At 35.1% G+C, this 18,858-nt stretch overlaps 1 protein-coding gene across 7 annotated transcripts in view; it reads left to right on the top strand.

The window, feature by feature from the left end:
- Positions 1 to 16,411, top strand: part of Upf2 (UPF2 regulator of nonsense mediated mRNA decay) — a 705,876-nt gene extending 689,465 nt beyond the window's left edge. For 4 of the 7 annotated variants that reach the window (XR_016550243.1, XR_016550244.1, XM_090412106.1 and 1 more), the window contains one exon: positions 15,779 to 16,411. Coding sequence is in view for 5 of the 7 variants with exons in the window: in XM_090412106.1 (XP_090268232.1) it covers positions 15,779 to 15,820 (42 nt within the window). In the remaining 2 variants the exon portion in view is untranslated. The remainder of the gene's footprint in view (positions 1 to 15,778) is intronic. The other 3 variants (XM_090412133.1, XM_090412097.1, XM_090412124.1) reach the window with 1 other exon arrangement.
- The last annotated feature ends 2,447 nt before the right edge of the window (positions 16,412 to 18,858 follow it).

Here is an 18,858-nt window from a genome sequence, read left to right as displayed (position 1 = left end):
TTCCACATATACCCACCTCCTCATAACTGAAAATCCACACATTTGGACACCTCCTAGGTCAAGACTATATGACAACTCTCACCAGTTGGTAGCAACGTGGTCATATTGATTATAGACAAATTCTCAGCTGCAATTACTAGATTGAGCACTCTCAGATCCCTAGTATATTCCATCACATGCTGTCTCAGATAATTATTCCTTAGTAACGGCATAAATTTCATTTCTTTCCTCCCATGTGTTGTCTTCTCCTTCCAATCTGTGTTTCTGCTCAAGCTAGAAAGGTGACTGATATTCTAAGAATAGAAAAAATTGAAATATGAGAGGAGATTAGCTTTGCAATTTCCAAAAAGAATCCTGAGGTTTTGTGTGTGTGTGAGTGAGAGAGAGAGAGAGTGAAGAAGTGGCCATCAGGAGAAGAAATGATTGTGGGAAGATTACCTTGCTGGATAGAGGTGGGACTCGAGTAATCAAAACTGATGACATACATAGTTGAGCTAGTTAATGATCACTTTATTAGAGTGGCCCATCCTTGCAAACTGCCTTTATTCCTAGAGAGATAAGGAGGGCTGAAGTAAATGAAGAAGATTGTATTCTTGTATTCTGTATACTAAGTATTGATTGTATTCTAGGAAGAATAGATGGAATTTCACCACATATTTTAATGAAATCTGCTGTGGAAATGACCATGCCATTAACCTGGCTGTTTAATTAAAGTCTTGCAATTGGGGAAAGTTCAAAGTTTCTGGAGAGAGTGAAAGGAAGGTAAGATAGTGGCATTGCATAAGGGTGGTGATCGTATTATCAAATTATAGGCCAGTTTGTATTTCATCTGTAGTTAAGATCTTGGAGAAATTTGTCAATTTCGACTAACGAAATTGACAAATTTCGTTAGTCATCAGACTAACGTCTTCAGGGATAAAGATAACTAACAGTTTAAAGCACAAACTATAAGAAATTACGAAAAAACAAGTTCATTTATTGGTATTATGAACATCAAAAAAGTTCGTTAAAAAACCGAATATCAGATCTATACAACCATTAATACATGTTAGCTGGAAACAGTGCTATTTGATGTCGCGTTCTGTGGTTCACGTTCACTCTGTCAGAGGTCTGAACTGGGTAAATTTTTAATAAACGCTGACCAAACTTGATTTAAAATCAAGCCTTGATTTTTGTTGCATTGCTTAGGCATTATAATCATATTTGCTGCCTCTTTGAATTTTCTCGTGAAACAGTTTTTATCAATGTACGACATGTTTGTTCTGTCCCAGAGTACATCATGACCAGTAGAAGCTGTGTGAAATGCCAAGCCAGACTTCTTTTCTCTCTTTTTTTATACATCCTTTTGATGTTTGCTCATGCAGATTTCTCCCAATCTCCCCATCTGGCCTATGTAGCAGATGCCACAGGAACAGTGAATATTATAAACTCCTGGTTTTTTCTTTGGGTGATGTGGAGGTTTCGGAGGATGAAGAGATTTTGATATTTTTTCAAGTGGCAGGAAAGTCACTTTTATGTTGTACTTGTAGAGAAGTTTGGCTAATTTATCTGTTACATTTTTGATATAAGGAAGAGTGACTGCATTCTTGAAGTCTTGTTTATTTAAGTTTCTTGTAGGTGCTGTATTGAGAATTTTCTTAATTGTCCTAGTTTTGAAAACCATTCAGTTGTAGGATCTGTGTTAAGTATTGTATTCTTTCTGCTTTTCTTCTGTACTGGGGATGCTGTATGCTTTAACCCTTAAGGTTTTTATTAGGCCTATTTTTTTGCTTGGGATGATGGTGTGAGGTAGCATAAAGGAATCTTCCTATGTTTGTTAGCTTTCTATAAATGGAGAACGATAATCTGTTTTTTCTTTCATTTATTTCTATAAGGATGTGTAGGAAAGGAAGTTTTTTATTTTCTTCTAGTTCCAGAGTAAATTTTATGTTAGGATGTAAGTTATTAAGATAGTCTTTAAATGCAGTTAGTTCTAGTGCTGTTCCTGGCCAAATGATGAAGATATCGTCCACATAATGAGCCAAATTTTTTTTTTGTTTGATGTGCCAGTTTTCTAGAGCATTATTTTCAAAATTTTCCATATGGAGGTTTGCTAGAGCTGGTGAGAGAGGTGAACCCATTGCTAGTCCTTTTTGTTCCCAGAGTTTGTCTTGGTAAAGGAAGAATGTTTTTTTGCAATGTTCGTAGAGCCGTACAATGTCTGATGGGAAGAGATTTTCTAGGATGTTTACTGTTTCATTTCTTGGAATCTTTGTGAAAAGGCTGACCACATCTAAACTCGCTAATTTGTCTGAAAGATTGATGTGTATATCTTTTACTTTCTCTATGAAGTCTGTGCTGTTCTTAATGAACGACAGTGTTTTTTCTATATGTGGTAAAATCAAGTTTGTAAGGTGCTTTGCCAGATTAGAGGTAGGAGAGTCCCTTCCATCTACTATCATCTTAGTGGTATATCTCATTTACGAATTTTGGGAAGTCCGTATATTCTAGGAACTAGTGGGTGTTTTGATTGTAAATTTCTTTTTAGTTCCTCAGACCAATTTAGTATTTTCTTGATAAGTTCATTGGTTTTGTTGTGAGTTTGCCAAGTGGGGTCTCTGTCTAATGCTTTGTAGGTGTTGGAATCTTAAAGAAGGCTTTTCATTTTTTCGTTATAATCTTTTGAGTTTAAAATCACTGTTGCATTTCCTTTGTCTGCTTTTATTATGACTATGTTTTTGTCTGATTTGAGTTTATTAAGGGCTGCGAATTCTGTTTTTTTGGTGGTAATTTGCAATTTAATAGTAATGCTGTACTTTGAATGCGGATCAGATCTGCTATATCTCCTGGTACATTTCTTATTCCTTTTTCAATTTGGGCTATGATATCAATTTTCAGGACTTGTCATGCCATTACAGCAAAATTAAAGCCTTTCATAAGAAGATTTGTTTCATCTCTTGTTTGAACTCTTGAGGAGAGGTTAATTACTACTTTGCAGTGATCTAGATGTTTCCTTTGTTTTTCTTTTTCTTTTAGAAGGGAACTGAATTTTTTCCACAGTAAATTACTCTGGAACTAGAAGAAAATAAAAAAACTTCCTTTCCTAGACATCCTTATAGAAATAAATGAAAGAAAAAACAGATTATCGTTCTCCATTTATAGAAAGCCAACAAACACTAGAAGATTCCTTCATGCTACCTCATACCACCATCCCAAGCAAAAAATAGGCCTCATAAAAACCTTAAGGGATAAAGCATACAGTATCCCCAGTACAGAAGAAAAGCAGAAAAAAGAAATGCAATACTTAACAGAGATCCTACAACTGAATAGTTTCAAAACTAAGAAAATTAAGAAAATTCTCAATACAGCACCTAAAAGAAACTTAAATAAACAAGACTTCAAGAACCCAGTCACCCTTCCTTATACCAAAAATGTGACAGATAAATTAGCCAAACTTCTCTACAAATACAACATAAAAATATTTTTATGTTATGTTATTTTATGTTATACAAATACAATATTTTTTCAAGTGACTTTCCTGTCACTTGAAAAAATATCGAAATCTCTTCATCCTCCGAAACCTCCACATCACCCAAAGAAAAAACCAGGAGTTTATAATATTCACTGTTCCTGTGGCATCTGCTACATAGGCCAGATGGGGAGATTGGGAGAAATCTGCATGAGCAAACATCAAAAGGGTGTATAAAAAAAGAGAGAAAAGAAGTCTGGCTTGGCATTTCACACAGCTTCTACTGGTCATGATGTACTCTGGGACAGAACAAACATGTCGTACATTGATAAAAACTGTTTCACGAGAAAATTCAAAGAGGCAGCAAATATGATTATAATGCCTACACAATGCAACAAAAATCAAAGCTTGATTATAAATCAAGTTTGGTTAGTCTTTATTAAAAATTTACCCAGTTCAGACCTTGGACAGAGTGAAAGTGAACCACAGAACGCGACATCAAATAGCATTGTTTCCAGCTAACACGTATTAACAGTTGTTAAATTGTGAATGAAGATATTTATAATTAATCATACTTCATTCACAATTAACAAGACCTACCATATCATAAGCAGTATTTATTTAAATTTATTTTGTTAGTTAATTTTATTTATGTAATTTTTAAATATATTATAGACATGAAAAGCCTCTATATTAAAGTGGCATTTATTTTATTTGCTTTATTCTTTTAATAATAATATTAGAAACTGTAATGTATATAATTTTAATATATCCAGAAGATTCTTTATGATATCATTTGATTGGTTGTTGTCAGAAAACATGCAAATTTCTCCTAGCGTGTGAACTTGAACTACTATATACGAAGGGAAAAACAAGTTTGATGTGCGCCTAACCAGTGAGAACCAGTTATTGGAGGGAAAAAAGGAAGGAGTGGATACGAAAACGAAAGTAAAGATAGAATCGAATAGGGGAGTATAGAGAACGGTAGCTGGTGACTGGAGGGGAATTTTGACGTGCCGAAAATGGAATTTAAAGGACCAGGAATCGCTTGGTATTTTAACTTACCTTTTTCTGAGTTGGATTTATACCAAAACTTCCTAACGCCTAACAGTGGAATAGTGCAGGAAATAGGATAATACGTATAAGAAAAAGAAGAAATAGGTAGATAATTTAAACCAAGTGCATAAAGGTTATATTCTCCCGAGTCTATAAATCAGTCGCGGAAATGGAAGATTCTTTTAAGTTTGTGTTACTACAAAGTAAAAGTCAAGGACTTTAAAAATTGTTGTTCGATCTCCTTAAGATGTGATGAAGCTATATTCTGGTAAGATTACCAGAATATAGCTTCATCAGAATATACTATACTTAGTGAGAAGTAATGAAAATTAATTCTGCCGAAAGTAAATTGTTCCTAGTTGTTGCATTCAGTGAGTCAAGATTTAATGTGTGATGTGCTAAGACTTTTCCCTCTTCAAGTGACAAGTGCTATTTTATTGAATTAAGTGTTCATTGACTGAACGAGAATATTGAGAAGCATATTTGTTGTAATTTAGGAATCTTGAACTTACATGAACTAATTTTGATTAACTGAGCTTAGAGAATTACAAATAAATGTCTGATGGTTCACGAGTTGTATTCTTTCTGAATATCTTGAACTGATTTGATATTTAAATGTTTTGAGATGTAACCTTGATCAGAGTAAGGTTATGATAGAAGTTCTCTCTAATAAGAAGAATAAGATCTGTTAAATAGAATCTTTAATTATAAAGTTTAAGCTCAGCTGAGTAGTATACTAGAATCTTAATGAGAGCTTTATATTCATTTTATTATAATGTCCCTGTTGGAGTACTGTGTTAGGATGTAATTTATGTGACACTGCATTAAATAATTTTATTTGAATTGAATCTTGTATTTGCCTGATTGTTTCATTGCACCGCTCATTAAAATAATACGAATCTTAGCGGGAACCCTATGTAGTAAGAATAAAAACCTCAGCCTAAAATCAGGTTATGATAACCTAATACAGTTGAAGGTTGATTTACCTAAATTGCTCTTGCAATTCAGAATATGGAGTGGCTCAGTATAATATACATTTTCTTCATATTCGATTGATATATCAGCCTACAATTAGTTAAATACTAAAGAGAGAGAATTGTAAGATGATAAAACGTGATTGAGAAGAAGTTACGATCCAACACAGTTGTATAGATCTGATATTCGGTTTTTTAACGAACTTTTTTGATGTTCATAATACCAATAAATGAACTTTTTTTTTCGTAATTTCTTATAGTTTGTGCTTTAAACTGTTAGTTATCTTTACCTCCAAAGATGTTAGTCATGACTAATGAAACTTTTCAGGTTTATTTTTTAATACTTGTTTAGTTTTAAAAAACAGTCTTTTTTAATAAAAATGTGGTCACAAAACCGAACCAGAATGATTCGATTGAACTTCTTAACCACAGAAACCTCCACATGATTAATAGCCATTACTGTTCAGTCTTTGCCAGTGATAGTCACTGGACTATCTATCTATCCCAATGGCTTTAACAGGCCTTTAAGGCCCACAACCTTCCAAGCATGCTTGGATTTCGTAACCGAAATACGAGGATAGAATGGTCACTCATATGCCTCAAGGTATTCTTGGCTGTATCCCTGTGTGTTCAAGGGGCCGGTTTGCCTGCTTGCGGGATGAAAAACACCAGATAAACTGGCGGAAAAAACCCTACTGCCCACGCCCAAGACCGGCTAACTTGGCTATGGCTGAGGAAGATCCTTCAGCTCCTCACGTCTCCAACGGGAATCGAACCTAGGACACTCCTTCCCCAGGCATATGGTTGCGAAGCACAAAGCCACGATGGCTAGTAATGGCTAACCGCGCGGACATAGTCACTGGACTACAGGTAGATATTCAGTTGTTTGCAGATGATCTGATGATTGAGAGGGTTATTAGTAATAATGCTGATGTTTTAGCTCTTAAAGAGCTAAAACGTCAGCACTAACCATCAGAATTACCTTGAAGAGGAAGCAGAGCTGAATTACAAGAATTATATCAGGACTGTACAATGTTGCTTATGAGGATAGACTGAAGGCATGTAAGATAGAGAATTTAGAGTATAGAAGAAGGGGAAATACAATAGAAACATCTAAGATATCAAAAGATTATCAGATTTACACTTGGAAAATTTTTTCATGTGGTAAAATTAGGTAATGGAACAAGGACAAGAAAGTTGCAAAGCGAAGTAGTAGTGAGTAAGAGGATGAATTTTTATGGAGAGTGGTAGCACATGGAATTCATTGAGAGAGAGAGAGAGAATGATGATGAATGTGCAAACAGTGGATGAATTTCAGAAGTGGTACAGTAGACTTTGTCTAGTGTTGTCCTCTTATGATGAGTCTTTTGACTCAATGGAAATCAAGAAAATAATAATACTACTAAATTATCCAAAATGCTAAAGTGGACAGTGTTCAAACCAATTTTAACTATGGATCTGAAAGTTGAATTAGAAATAAAACAGTTGATCAAAGACTGGAGACCAGGTATGAAACTTCTGAGAAAAGTTAGGGGAGGAAGGTGGCATCAGTTGCAGAATCATATTGAAAATGGAGATATTAGGAAGAAATTTAACATTTAGCATTCAGAAAGGTATGAGCACAGTTAATCTAAGGTGATATCATCACTTAAACAAGAATGGGAGAGCAAAAGTTAGCAAAACAGATGTTGTCAAGAATGGCAGAAAAATGATCCAAAGGAAGACCATGATGTAGTCAGAATGATGCAGTTCCAAAGTGACCTAGGAGATGGAAATATGAGACCTAACAATATTGGAGTACTAATAAGTTAGGCAAATTTTGAGGGAAATTGTTGATGTTAGTAATAATATAAACTTAATCATACAATTCTCTTGATGCCACCTATCAGAGAATTTATTTTCCATTTTTTTGTTTATTAGGGTATAATCAATGCAGTTTTTAGTTTTGCCATCATGTGGCGAGGTCCATTTGTATTTATGACTGTCTATGAAAATTTTTTTAGTAAATACCAGTCCTGTTGTCTTAAAGAATTCAAAGACTATCATCTCTTTCTTTACTTTCATCAGTCCCAAATTTCCTGTCACATCCTCCATCTGATCAGAATTATTCTTTGCATGAGAGTTTCCCCCATTGTTATTAGTATTTTTCTGTTTTGTAGATTTGAGAGAAATTCCTGATATTCATCATCTCCATGAGTAATCTGGTACATAAAACATCTATTATCTTAATGTTTTTTTGTTTGTATAACTACCTATATTTCAGCAATGTTACATTGCCATCTTCAGGGATCACAAAACAATGATATGTGCATGCAGGCACTCACACTAAGCAAATGAAATTGAAGGAAGGCAACTGAAGTCAGTCCTAGAGTCTTAAAGGGTGATCCCTAGCAAGCTAAATTGAGTTGTCTTGGCCAATCTTAGAATGTATGCTTCTCAAATTTGGGGCAGTCTCAGGTACCCAAATTTGTTGAGGTTTGGGAAGTTTTTCAGAGCTGAGGCTGATTCAAGGAATAATCTGTCGTACTTGTACTTGCCGCAGTGTAATAAAGTGACCTCCTTCCAGCGTATTTTGTGGTGGGTGTCCAATGCATGTTCAGCAGGTCCTGAGTAGCTGTATTAGTGGAACTGGATTTAGTCCATGTGTTCGGATAGCCTATATTGGCTGTCCTGCCTGTTTGGTGGTAGTAGGACATTTTGCAAATCCAAGGGACCTGGTATACTCCAGGTAGGTCTAGGGGAAGTGGCTGGTCTTTGGTGGAGCAAATAAGAGATGCCAATTTCTTATGTGGTTTATAACTAGTTGTGAAGTCATATTTTTAAGTCCCACTGCCTTATTAATATCAAGTTTGCTTAATACTTCATATACCTCTTCATCACTTAGTCTCTCCTCCTCATCCACTGCTCTTAAACTCTCCATGATGTCAAATTCTCAAGGATGAAAGACCTTTATGAACTGCTCATTAAATATCTCAACTATATCCTCTGCAGCAGTTCTCCTTATACCATTTTCTCCAATCCATGCTATCCTACCATAATCGTTCTTATTTTTGATGCCTACATATCAAAAGAACTCCCTAAGATTTTTTTCTTTTTTTTTTTCATTAGCTAACTGCCACTCATATTGAACTTTTGCTACCCTTACCAACCGAATCACCCTCCTTGCCTGTTCTTTGCATTCCTCATGGAATTTATTATTACCACTCCTTATGTTGCCTTCATAATGCCTTTTTTCCTCTGTATTGCATGCTTAATCTCTTCATCCATCCATTTCACACCTTCCTTATTTAACCTAATTTAGACATTGCATTGATCCCCTTTTCCACCCAACTACTCATTCCATGCTACAGCTGCAAACTGTCTCCTGATCTTCTCATAATCACCAGCCTTGTAGTTCCACATACCCTTTCCTCACATAGTTGGCAACCATCCAGGTAATCACTTCATGGTCACTCTCCCCAACTAGAGGGAGATTTGACACTTCATTTATAATAACATCCTCTAATGAGATGATCAAATCCAAGACGCTCAATCATCATGTGCCCTCTGTTACATACTGCCTGAGGTAGTTGTCTCTCGGAAACCCAAACTCATTTTCTCTACTTTTAGTTGCTATCTTGTCATCCCATTCTATATTGCCATAATTAAAATCACCCATTTGCCTTGGCTAATTTGCTTATACATTTCCTGGTCACTACCCTCTGCAGTACCAGGTCTATGTCAACATCCATTGAAGTATTTCATTCTATTCACCTCTATCTCAAACCATACTGCCCACCTCAAAACCATTACCACTATTTCCCCTCCCCTTGCATCTCTGCCTTATATGGACATAACTCTTTTTCTTTCATCAGTAGTACTCCACCTCCCTCTTTACCCTTTCTATCTTCACGAAATACATCATACCCTTCCATCTCTATTCCTGTCAGGATGTCATCCTCATCCAAACATGTCTCACTTATTCTAACAATTTTTGCGTGGATGAACTCAATCAATGCAACCATTTCATTTCACTTATTTTTGATACTTATAGCATTTGTATACAAATATAACAGCTCATTCCTGGATTTATGACAAGAGTCACTCTGCCACTTATTAGATGTGTCTTCTAAAAACCTTTCTCAAGCCATTTCTTTTTCTCCTTTCCCATGCCAGAACCTTCTTCAAATTCAGCTCTTCTCCCTACATGCCAGGTCATCCCCTTCCCTTTTTGTCTACACATGCACACATTCACATCCTCATGGAGTATCAACCTTTTTCACACTGAGTTCCCCTGAGTCTCCCTGTTTGTCTTGCATGCTTGTTCTCTCATTCTCTACACTCATGCTACCCACTTCATTTGTAAGCACCATTCAATCTCTCCTTCCTTACTCTCCTGCTCTTTCACATTGCTTCTTACTTGCTCAGATTCATTCTCTGCACTCATTACTCTACCTTCCAGCAGCAGTTTCTCCAAGTGACTCACACCCAAACCATTCAAATGCAGTCCACACTTATTACAGCTCAATTCTTCCTTCAAACTCATTCCACACATTAACAAACTGCACTCCTCTCTTCACACATTTCTGCTAACCTATCATTCATAATTTTTTCTCTCAGCTTCATTTCATCACTACCTGGACAACATACTTGATTACATTTCCTATTATTATATTTTATCCTTCTCAATAACCTCCTGATATAGTAAATTTAGTTTAATCCTTTATCCAAGTGTGAGCAAACAAAGTTTGCACCTGAAAGTATCTTCAGGACTGGGGTAGGGTGGTGCAATACCAGGACGACTCCTTGCAAAGGTGGAGCAAGCTACTAACATATAGGATAAAGGATTAAACTAAATTTACTATATTCTAACCAAGTGAAAATTAAACTTTCAACATCTTTCTCTAAATCCAGAGTAATTTATTAAAGAGGTGGCACACCATTTGGCAACTCCTATAAGTAGAGATGACCTACTAATGCTTCTGGCTTGTATCTCCACTTGGGCCTGGCTCCCACTGAAGAGACCTCAATAAATGTCGAAACTAGTCTGGGTGCTGGCCCCTTCCCTTAATGCATAACATTAGACATATCCGCAAGGAGATGTGTTTTGCATTATGGGAGATACTGAGTTAGGAGTGTTATTAGCTTGCTCCACCTTTGCAAGTAGTCATCCTGGTGTTGCACCACATTATCCCAGTCCTGAAGATACTTTCAGGTGCAAACTTTGTTTGCTCACACTTGGATAAAGGATTAAACTAAATTTACTATATTCTAACCAAGTGAAAAATAAACTTTCAACCTCCTGTTAGCCAATCTTATATTCTCCTTGTTCCCAGTCAAGTCATTTGTTGCTACTACCACTACCAATTCCTTTGCTCATTTAGTCCTCGTATCCAATGCCTCGATCATTATTCGTTATACCTCCAGGAAAACAAACCTTGTGCATCTTCTTGTTTACCACCCCTCTAATAATCAAATTGCCATACAACACCACTTGCAGGTTTTTTGTTACCATTTTCATACTGACATCATTTGTTTTCGTCTTCTTCACTCTTCCATACATATCTACAAATTCTTTTCATTTCACTCTGCATCTGTCTCATCTTCAGCAACTCAGCTTTCAAAACTTGTCCTTTTTTTGCTATCATCATCATTCACTCTCACTTCATCCCCAGACACACACACACTTGTTTCCGTCAATCCAGCTCACCACCTTATCATTAACTGCATTCTGTTTTTCAACATCATCATTATTGTCCACTTTATCGTTAATTTCAATGTTTTTTTTTTTTTTAACGTTATATACATTATACACTGAAAAAAGTTGAACTTTTTGAAGTTCAACTTTTTTCAGTGCTATCAAATCCTCACGCTCTCTGAACATTCACACAATCTTCAACTGCTATATCAGTTACAATTCTAACTTTGCTACTCATATATAAGCAGGGTCTCTTGGTCCATGAGAAAATTGCATTTCCTACATATCTATGCTTGTTCTTTTCTCTTATTCAGTCTCTATACATAAATATCCAAGACATCTTCCCATGCATACATATGACGTTCACAGCACCGTACCATTTTTGAAAAATCCACACCATCTACTTTATTTGTCTTTCACGCAGACATATGCAATGATTTGCCTTGCACCTCCATGTTGTATCAATATGCTAACAAATTAGTATCACTTATATAATGTCTCCCCAGTACTCCTTAAGTCTTATTCTTTAACTATCCTCTTGAACTCTCATACCCCTGAAAGATAACTGTTTTTTAAAATTTCACCTGATGCTTTCTGATTATCTCTTATCTCCTTAATCTTAATTTCACCTTCCAAGGTCACATAATCACTATTCACATAAATATTTAATATGGTCCATCACAACAGCTCTGATGTTATGTAATTCAAGATTCTCTCTCTCTTCTAGTAGGTTTATATACAGGTTAGATGAACTTACTGAACACAAAATTACTCGAAAGTTTACCTTTTTTTTTTTAATCATCTGCTTCATTAACTGAGCCCTGTCACTGTCACAGGTAGTTGGGCCACCTCTATCAACAATTTCTACATTTACGTGTGATTTGAGTATAACTGGCACTATCTGTAACTGGTATTACTGTTGGAAATAATGTAGTCTAGAGTTGATTTTAAGTTGTAATGGTTCCAGAAGAAACCTTACAAATACAAGCTTCCAGGAGAAAAAGCCCTGGTTGTCTGCACCAAACAGTAACCAACTCGAACTGAAAAATCCTAATAAAAATTTACTCTAATCACTTGATTAGAATCAAACCTGTAATGGTGTTTCTTCTAGTGTTCTAATATCATGGAAGCTACTATGAGACTACATATGCCTGTAGTATTCATTACTTCCTCCTTTCCCACTTTTTGCTATCAGACCATGTATCCTAACCCCACACTCCCAAATAAGAATTCAGTATATCATCAGTTTCTTAGTTTAAATATTCCATGATGAGTGATAATACATCTCCTCTTGTTTTACTTAGTCTTTTCAACATCATAGTTATCATTATGAATTTCAATATCAAGAATGTTTTCATTAAACCATCATTCAGAAATTGCATAATATTCATCCTAATTTCTCTGATTAATAATTTAAATCACATGAGCTTATTTTTCATGTTTTATGCATTAGTATATGAGAATGTGATGTCATTTTGACATTGATTTCCTAATTTCCTTTAGTTTCCTTCCTAAATCTTTATTAAATGTTATGAATTTTTTTATCCTTATCTAGCTCACTGTATCTACCAGTAATTAAATGTATTTAAATGAACACCATTGTTTTGCCAAAATGTTGTTGGCAATGGCAGTTCTTTTTTTTTTTTTATGTGAAATCCACTCATAAAGTATGTAAATCTGTTATATTGTTAGTGTCGTAGTTTGGCTGAACCCTGCTTTAAAAAAACATCAAACTTTTTAAAGTCATTTCAGGTCTCTGAAAGTAGGGCGATCTAGGCATTGAAATTCATCCCCATCTAAAATTATTTATAAACATCCATGCAACAGTGGGATTCCAATCTACAACCTGTGTTGGAGAAGAGAAACATTATCCACTTGGCCAGCCTGGCCTGTGTTATCTCACACACACAAACCTTTCCACCTAAATTATTTGAAATTAACTACAATCAAATTTAATTTTATTTGATTGTAGTAATAATATTAAATTTAGTTAATTTCAGATAATCAAATTATCTGAAATTAACTACCTCCATTTTTTCTTGGGTTTTCTGTTCAAGGCAAGAAAAATAAAAATTACAGGCATTAATCTAACGTAAATCAGTATTACTTTATTACATGACTTAAATACCAAGCATACTATTAAGTAATCCTTCTTAATGCAGTAGTCCAGCATTGTTGAATGAAATCACTCAGAAATTATGAAACTTGTACTTTCTTCTTTGCACTTTCATATACAAGGGTGGGGGAGGCTGAAAAGTTCTGATAAACACCTAGAACAAAAATGATTGATATAACCACAAGAAAGAACATATCTTGAAATCCTTTAATTCCCATGTTTCATCAAATTGTAATAATTTGTTCTCTTTCTTTCAGGATATATATATAAGAAGACATATCATAGGTTTTAAAGAAATTCGAAGATACTGCGGCACATGGGCCATCATTGAGTTTTTCGTGCTTCAAAAACATCCACAACTGAGATTCACCAAACTCTGTGTGAGGCTTAAGGGGACTGTGCTCCAACATATCCAACAGTTGCCAGATGGGTGGCCAAGTGTAAAACTGGGCATCCTGAGACAACAGATGCCTCCAGATCAGGAAGATCTTCCACAGCAATCATACCTGAAAACATTGATACAGTGCATTCCATGATCCTTAATGATAGGCAAATACCAGCCAAAAACATTGCAAAGGGGGGGGGATATCCAGAGAATGAGTTGTGGTCATTATCCACCAACATCTGGACATAGAGAAGCGCTCAGCAAAGTGGGTCCCCAAATGTTTGAATGCCAACCAAAAGAGAATGTGTGCTGTCATATGAAGGGATTTTGAGTCATTTTGAGAAACCAGGTGCAAATGTTTTGGCTCATATTGTAACTGTTGATGAAACATGGCTCCATCACTATGACCCAGAGACCAAACAACAGTCAGTGGAGTGGAGACACAAAGATTTTAAAAGTCGTTTTGGGATAGGGATGGTATAATCCTTACCGATTACCTCAAAAAAGGTGAAACTGTTGCAGAAGCAGCAGCTTATTCAACATCTCTGAAGGAGGTATTGAAGAAAAGACACCATGGGAAACTAAGAAGAGGCATGTTGCTTTGGCAGGACAATGCCATCTGGCTCACACTGCTCATGAAACCCAACAGACAATACACAACTTGGACTCTGAATGTCTGCCTCATCCACTCTATTCACCTGCCAGACCTGGCCCCATCTGACTATTTCCTATTCCCAAATTTAAAGGAACAAAATATACCACAGATGATAGTCATATCTGCAGCTGAGGACTGGTTTGTGCAACAAGGGAAATACTTTTTTCTCAGAGGATTGAAAATGATGCAGCAGCATTATAAGAAGCATATAACACTTCATGGGGAATATGTAGAATAATGTATAAGTTACATGGTTCTACCTCAATTCCTTCATGGTGATTATCACAACTTTTCAGCACACCCTCGTATGCATAGTTTGCCCAAATAGTACAGGATATGTTAATGGTACACAGTATGTGAGAAAAATAGATGTTTTTGTAGAAATTTTGCAATATAGTATGTATGAGCAGTTTCTCTTGTTCAGAAATATTTGAATACAGAAAAATAAAAAATAATAAGATTTTTTACATTTTACAAGTTCTGACATTTTATTTAAAATTTTAATTCAGCTTTAAAAAACTTGAAAGAAATTAGAATATGAGGCAAGTGATGAGAACTTATACCACCTTTACCATGAGTTGCACCAAACTTTGTTTGCTTACACTTGGATAAAGGATAAAACCAAATATATAATTAGCAGCATAGCCAAGTGAAAAAACTTCCATAAACTTATCCCTAATCCAGAGAATTTTAATAATAGGGTATGACACCCTTTGGCAACTCGTATAGGTAAATATGACTTCTCCATTACTTCCACCTTAGTATCACTACCTCTGGGTCTGGCTCCCACTGATGAGACCTCAATAAAGGTCGAAACCAGTCTGGGTAGTGACCCTTTTTCATAGCATTATACATGTCTGTAAGGAGATGTGCTTTGCATTATAGGATACTAAGGCAAGTGATGAGAACTTATACCACCTTTGTCACGAGTTGCCCCAGTCCTGAAAGTACTTCGTTTTCTTACACTTGGATAAAAGATAAAACCAGATATATAATTAATCCATATTTCTTTTGAAAGGATTCACAGACAGCCAACTCTTACTTTAGCAAACTGAGATAGGGACCTCAAGAATAGTTTCTTACAGAGGATAGTGTGCACTAATGAATTTCCTTTAGAATGGCATTATGCCTATGGGATTTTCTGACAATTCGTTGAAACAAGTGAATATGTTGTAATGGTGTTTGCTTTAATGAGTCAGTTCCAGTGATGCATTACCAGCTGATAGTACATATCCTAGTATGAATACATGTGGAAGCTTCACTTAATTGCAGTTGTTGTTGTTTTTTTTCATTTGCTAATGCATAAAGCAAATAGTCTTATTTTTATATAAAAATTATAAAATTATATGCATTTCATTATGTGGTTGCAAAAGGTGTGAATATTTTGAATTCAGTGATTATATGACAGAATTAGTGTGCATTGACTTTATGTATGTGATATATCATTGTATCCTTATATCATTTCAGGAAACGTTGAATTTACTAGGCATCGATCCAAGGCCAAACTAAAACATCGCATCAGAGTTGACTACCCTGATACGACGTGGTGCTGAGACAGTTCTTCACATCACTGGGAGTGCCTGATTGCATCTGTCAGCAGTAGCAGCAGTCAGAAGAGCAGCCAAGTGTTAAGATGCGAATACTCTGCAGTTACTGTATTATACAGTCAGAACTATGGACTCGAGTACCATGAAGCGTGTTGCATGGTATTTTTATATATTTTAAGATGGAATCTTGAAAAGGGTGCAAAAGGAATAGTAAGAAAAAAAGAAAAATCTCCAGCTCGAGCATTACTTTAAAGCATTTTTCTTTGTGCTTATTTTAATTTATTTTTTAATTTTGTATTATTTATTTCTTTTTTCATTTCTTCCTGCATATCTAATTGTGCTTTGCTTTTAAGTAAAACTTTGAGAAGAAATGGAGATATCCCAGTCTCTATGGCTTAATATATATATTTTTTTTTTGTTTGTTTGTTTCATCCTGGTATAAAATCCTGGTGCTAAGAGAGAAAAAAAAAAAAAAATTCAGATTTTGATGTTATTGCTAATAAATTAGTTTCTGCACTGTTGTGCTAAATGGAACTTTCTTTTTTAATCCCATACAGAACCTTTATCTGCAAAGAAGAAATAAATGAAATACTACAAAACAAAATTTTCCATATGTGACATTTATTTGGTATTACAACATAAAACTGCACTATGTTTGATTCAACATAAATGAACCCTTGAAAGAATCCAAGTATTATGCTTGTGTTCTTTCATAGTACATTTTAATTTCTGCTTCTTCTTCTTGTGCCTTATCCCATCTATTTGGGGTCGACTTTTTTACATGATGCAACCTTTCGCGCACGATCCCAACTGACTTGTCACAGAGCCTGGCTTGGGGGGGGGGGTATTCTGGCCTGTAGAAGTGTGTTCACATGGCCAGTTTGCCTGTTCTGAGGGATGAAAAACCTGCGTTTCCAAGAGAAAAAACCCTCCATCTTTGTATGAGACCAGCTAACTCATGTTTAGTCGAAAAAAAAAAAAGAGACCAAATAAAGGTTCCTCACATCATGGATGGGAATCAAACCCAGGTCTTTCCGACCAAAGGGCTTTGTCTATACTGACTGAGCTACAGAGGCTCCTTCATTGTACATTTTAACATAGCATAATATTATGTACTGTACTTGCTATGTTAAAATTCCTATTCTCTCAATCTCAGATCTTACTGGACATGAAAACTAGAGGAAAGTTTACATCTAGTTATGCAGTTATCATTCAAGAATTGTCAAATGATTACTCTTACAATTTATTCAGTAAAGGTTTCAGGTGAAAGGAAACAGATGAAATTAAAAATCCCAAGAAATTATATTTTTGTTTAATCCTTTATTCCTTTGTTTTGTATAAGTAAAACAAAGTTTGCACATGAAGTTTTTTTGCAATTATGCTACTTGCACATAGAGGCTAATGACTACACATTAATTGCTTTAGTATCTACAAAACAACAGATGATCATTTAAATTTCACCAAACATATAACAAAAACTAATACTTTGAATATAAATAAATATTACTTTTAAAAATATATTTTCAGGGAAACAATAAAAAAAAGATGCTGTTATAAATGGCAAGCTTAGGTCATATGATGCTCATTAAAGTTCCTTTTGATTGTACTTTTTTTACAGCTACAAATTAAAAAAAAAATACCAAAATCCAAGTCCAAACATGTTTTTCTTAAAAATATACTTTAGGTGCACAGTTACTACTAATACTAAATACCAACTAACAACAAAAATATTATGCATGGCTCTATTTTTAATTGTGTCAAATGGAACACCGTGTTTCGAATTTATCCTAATTCCACCTGCTTCTGTCCTCAAAATCTTTTCTTGAACTCTCAGTAAACAATGATAATTTCATCCTATTTGCAAGCAAATAGATTAAAGTATAGTTTAACTAGAAGCAGTGCTGCATGTGACTTACAAATCTTATTTATTTTGGTGAGTATTAGTAATTATTTTTAGCAGTATTTTATTTACTGCAGCTGTAATGTTACATCTGCATGTTTGTGAAATTTAATATGCGATATGATCCAGAAAGTGTTTTTCATGGCACCAATGCATACAAGGAAAATGGCAGCCAAGGCTTCTTTGTTCACTTAGTATAAGAGATTTCTTACGATGTAGTGTGTATTCATTGAAAAGAGTGAATGGTTTAGTGTCAGAAATGTTTTGTATGCAAGTACAAGAAATTTGAGTCATGGCAAATGTGGAAAGTGAGAGAATGAAGCAACTAATATTAACGACATAAGGCTAGGTAGAAAAAGTATTGTAAACAATGTGGAATCAGTGAATGATAGTGTATGAAAGAAGTGGCTGAAAGCAATGTTGATAATGAGGTGGTAGTAAAAGTGAAATAGCATGCTTAAGTAGCATCCTTCATAGGACAAAATATGAGTTACAGCTACTGAAGAAACAATTGTGTGATACATCAGGATTTTTTTTTTCTTTTCTTTTCTGGCTATAAATAATCTTTACATTATTTAGTAAAGATTCATGATCTTTACTAAATAATCAATTTAGTAAATGTCATGAATGTGCTGCCTTATTATGATAGAACTAAATTGAAAAGGGCCATGGTTGCTAATGAGTCAATGAGAAGATTGTGCAGAAGAAATGTGTGTGCAGTTTATAGATGTATATAGTGAATTTGATGGATGAAAGGATTGATTTGCATGTACCTGATGACTTCATTTTGAATGGTATTGGAGTTAGATGTTTAGAAAGTGTTGTTCAGTGAGAGGTTGGAAGTGCATAATCAACGAAACTAGAAGTATTGGGGAGGAGAAATACAGTAAAGTGTGGATTCAGCTGTTCCTGAGACAAACATATGTACATACAGAAATGAGTGTGCAATACTGAATGCAGTTTCACATGTTTCAAATTCAAATGGGTTGGTGACATTAGACAAGGTAACTGTGAGATCAAGGGGAAGTTGAAATGCATGTCACAAGTATTGATGAGACCACATGTTTACTGAGGCAGGAAATTGCATAATAATAAAATCC

This window comes from Typopeltis vanoorti, chromosome 2, assembly GCF_054136105.1.
Source record: "Typopeltis vanoorti isolate ZY-2024b chromosome 2, IOZ_Tvanoo_1.0, whole genome shotgun sequence".
Taxonomy (NCBI): domain Eukaryota; kingdom Metazoa; phylum Arthropoda; class Arachnida; order Uropygi; family Thelyphonidae; genus Typopeltis; species Typopeltis vanoorti.
This window is presented reverse-complemented; position numbering and strand designations above follow the sequence as displayed.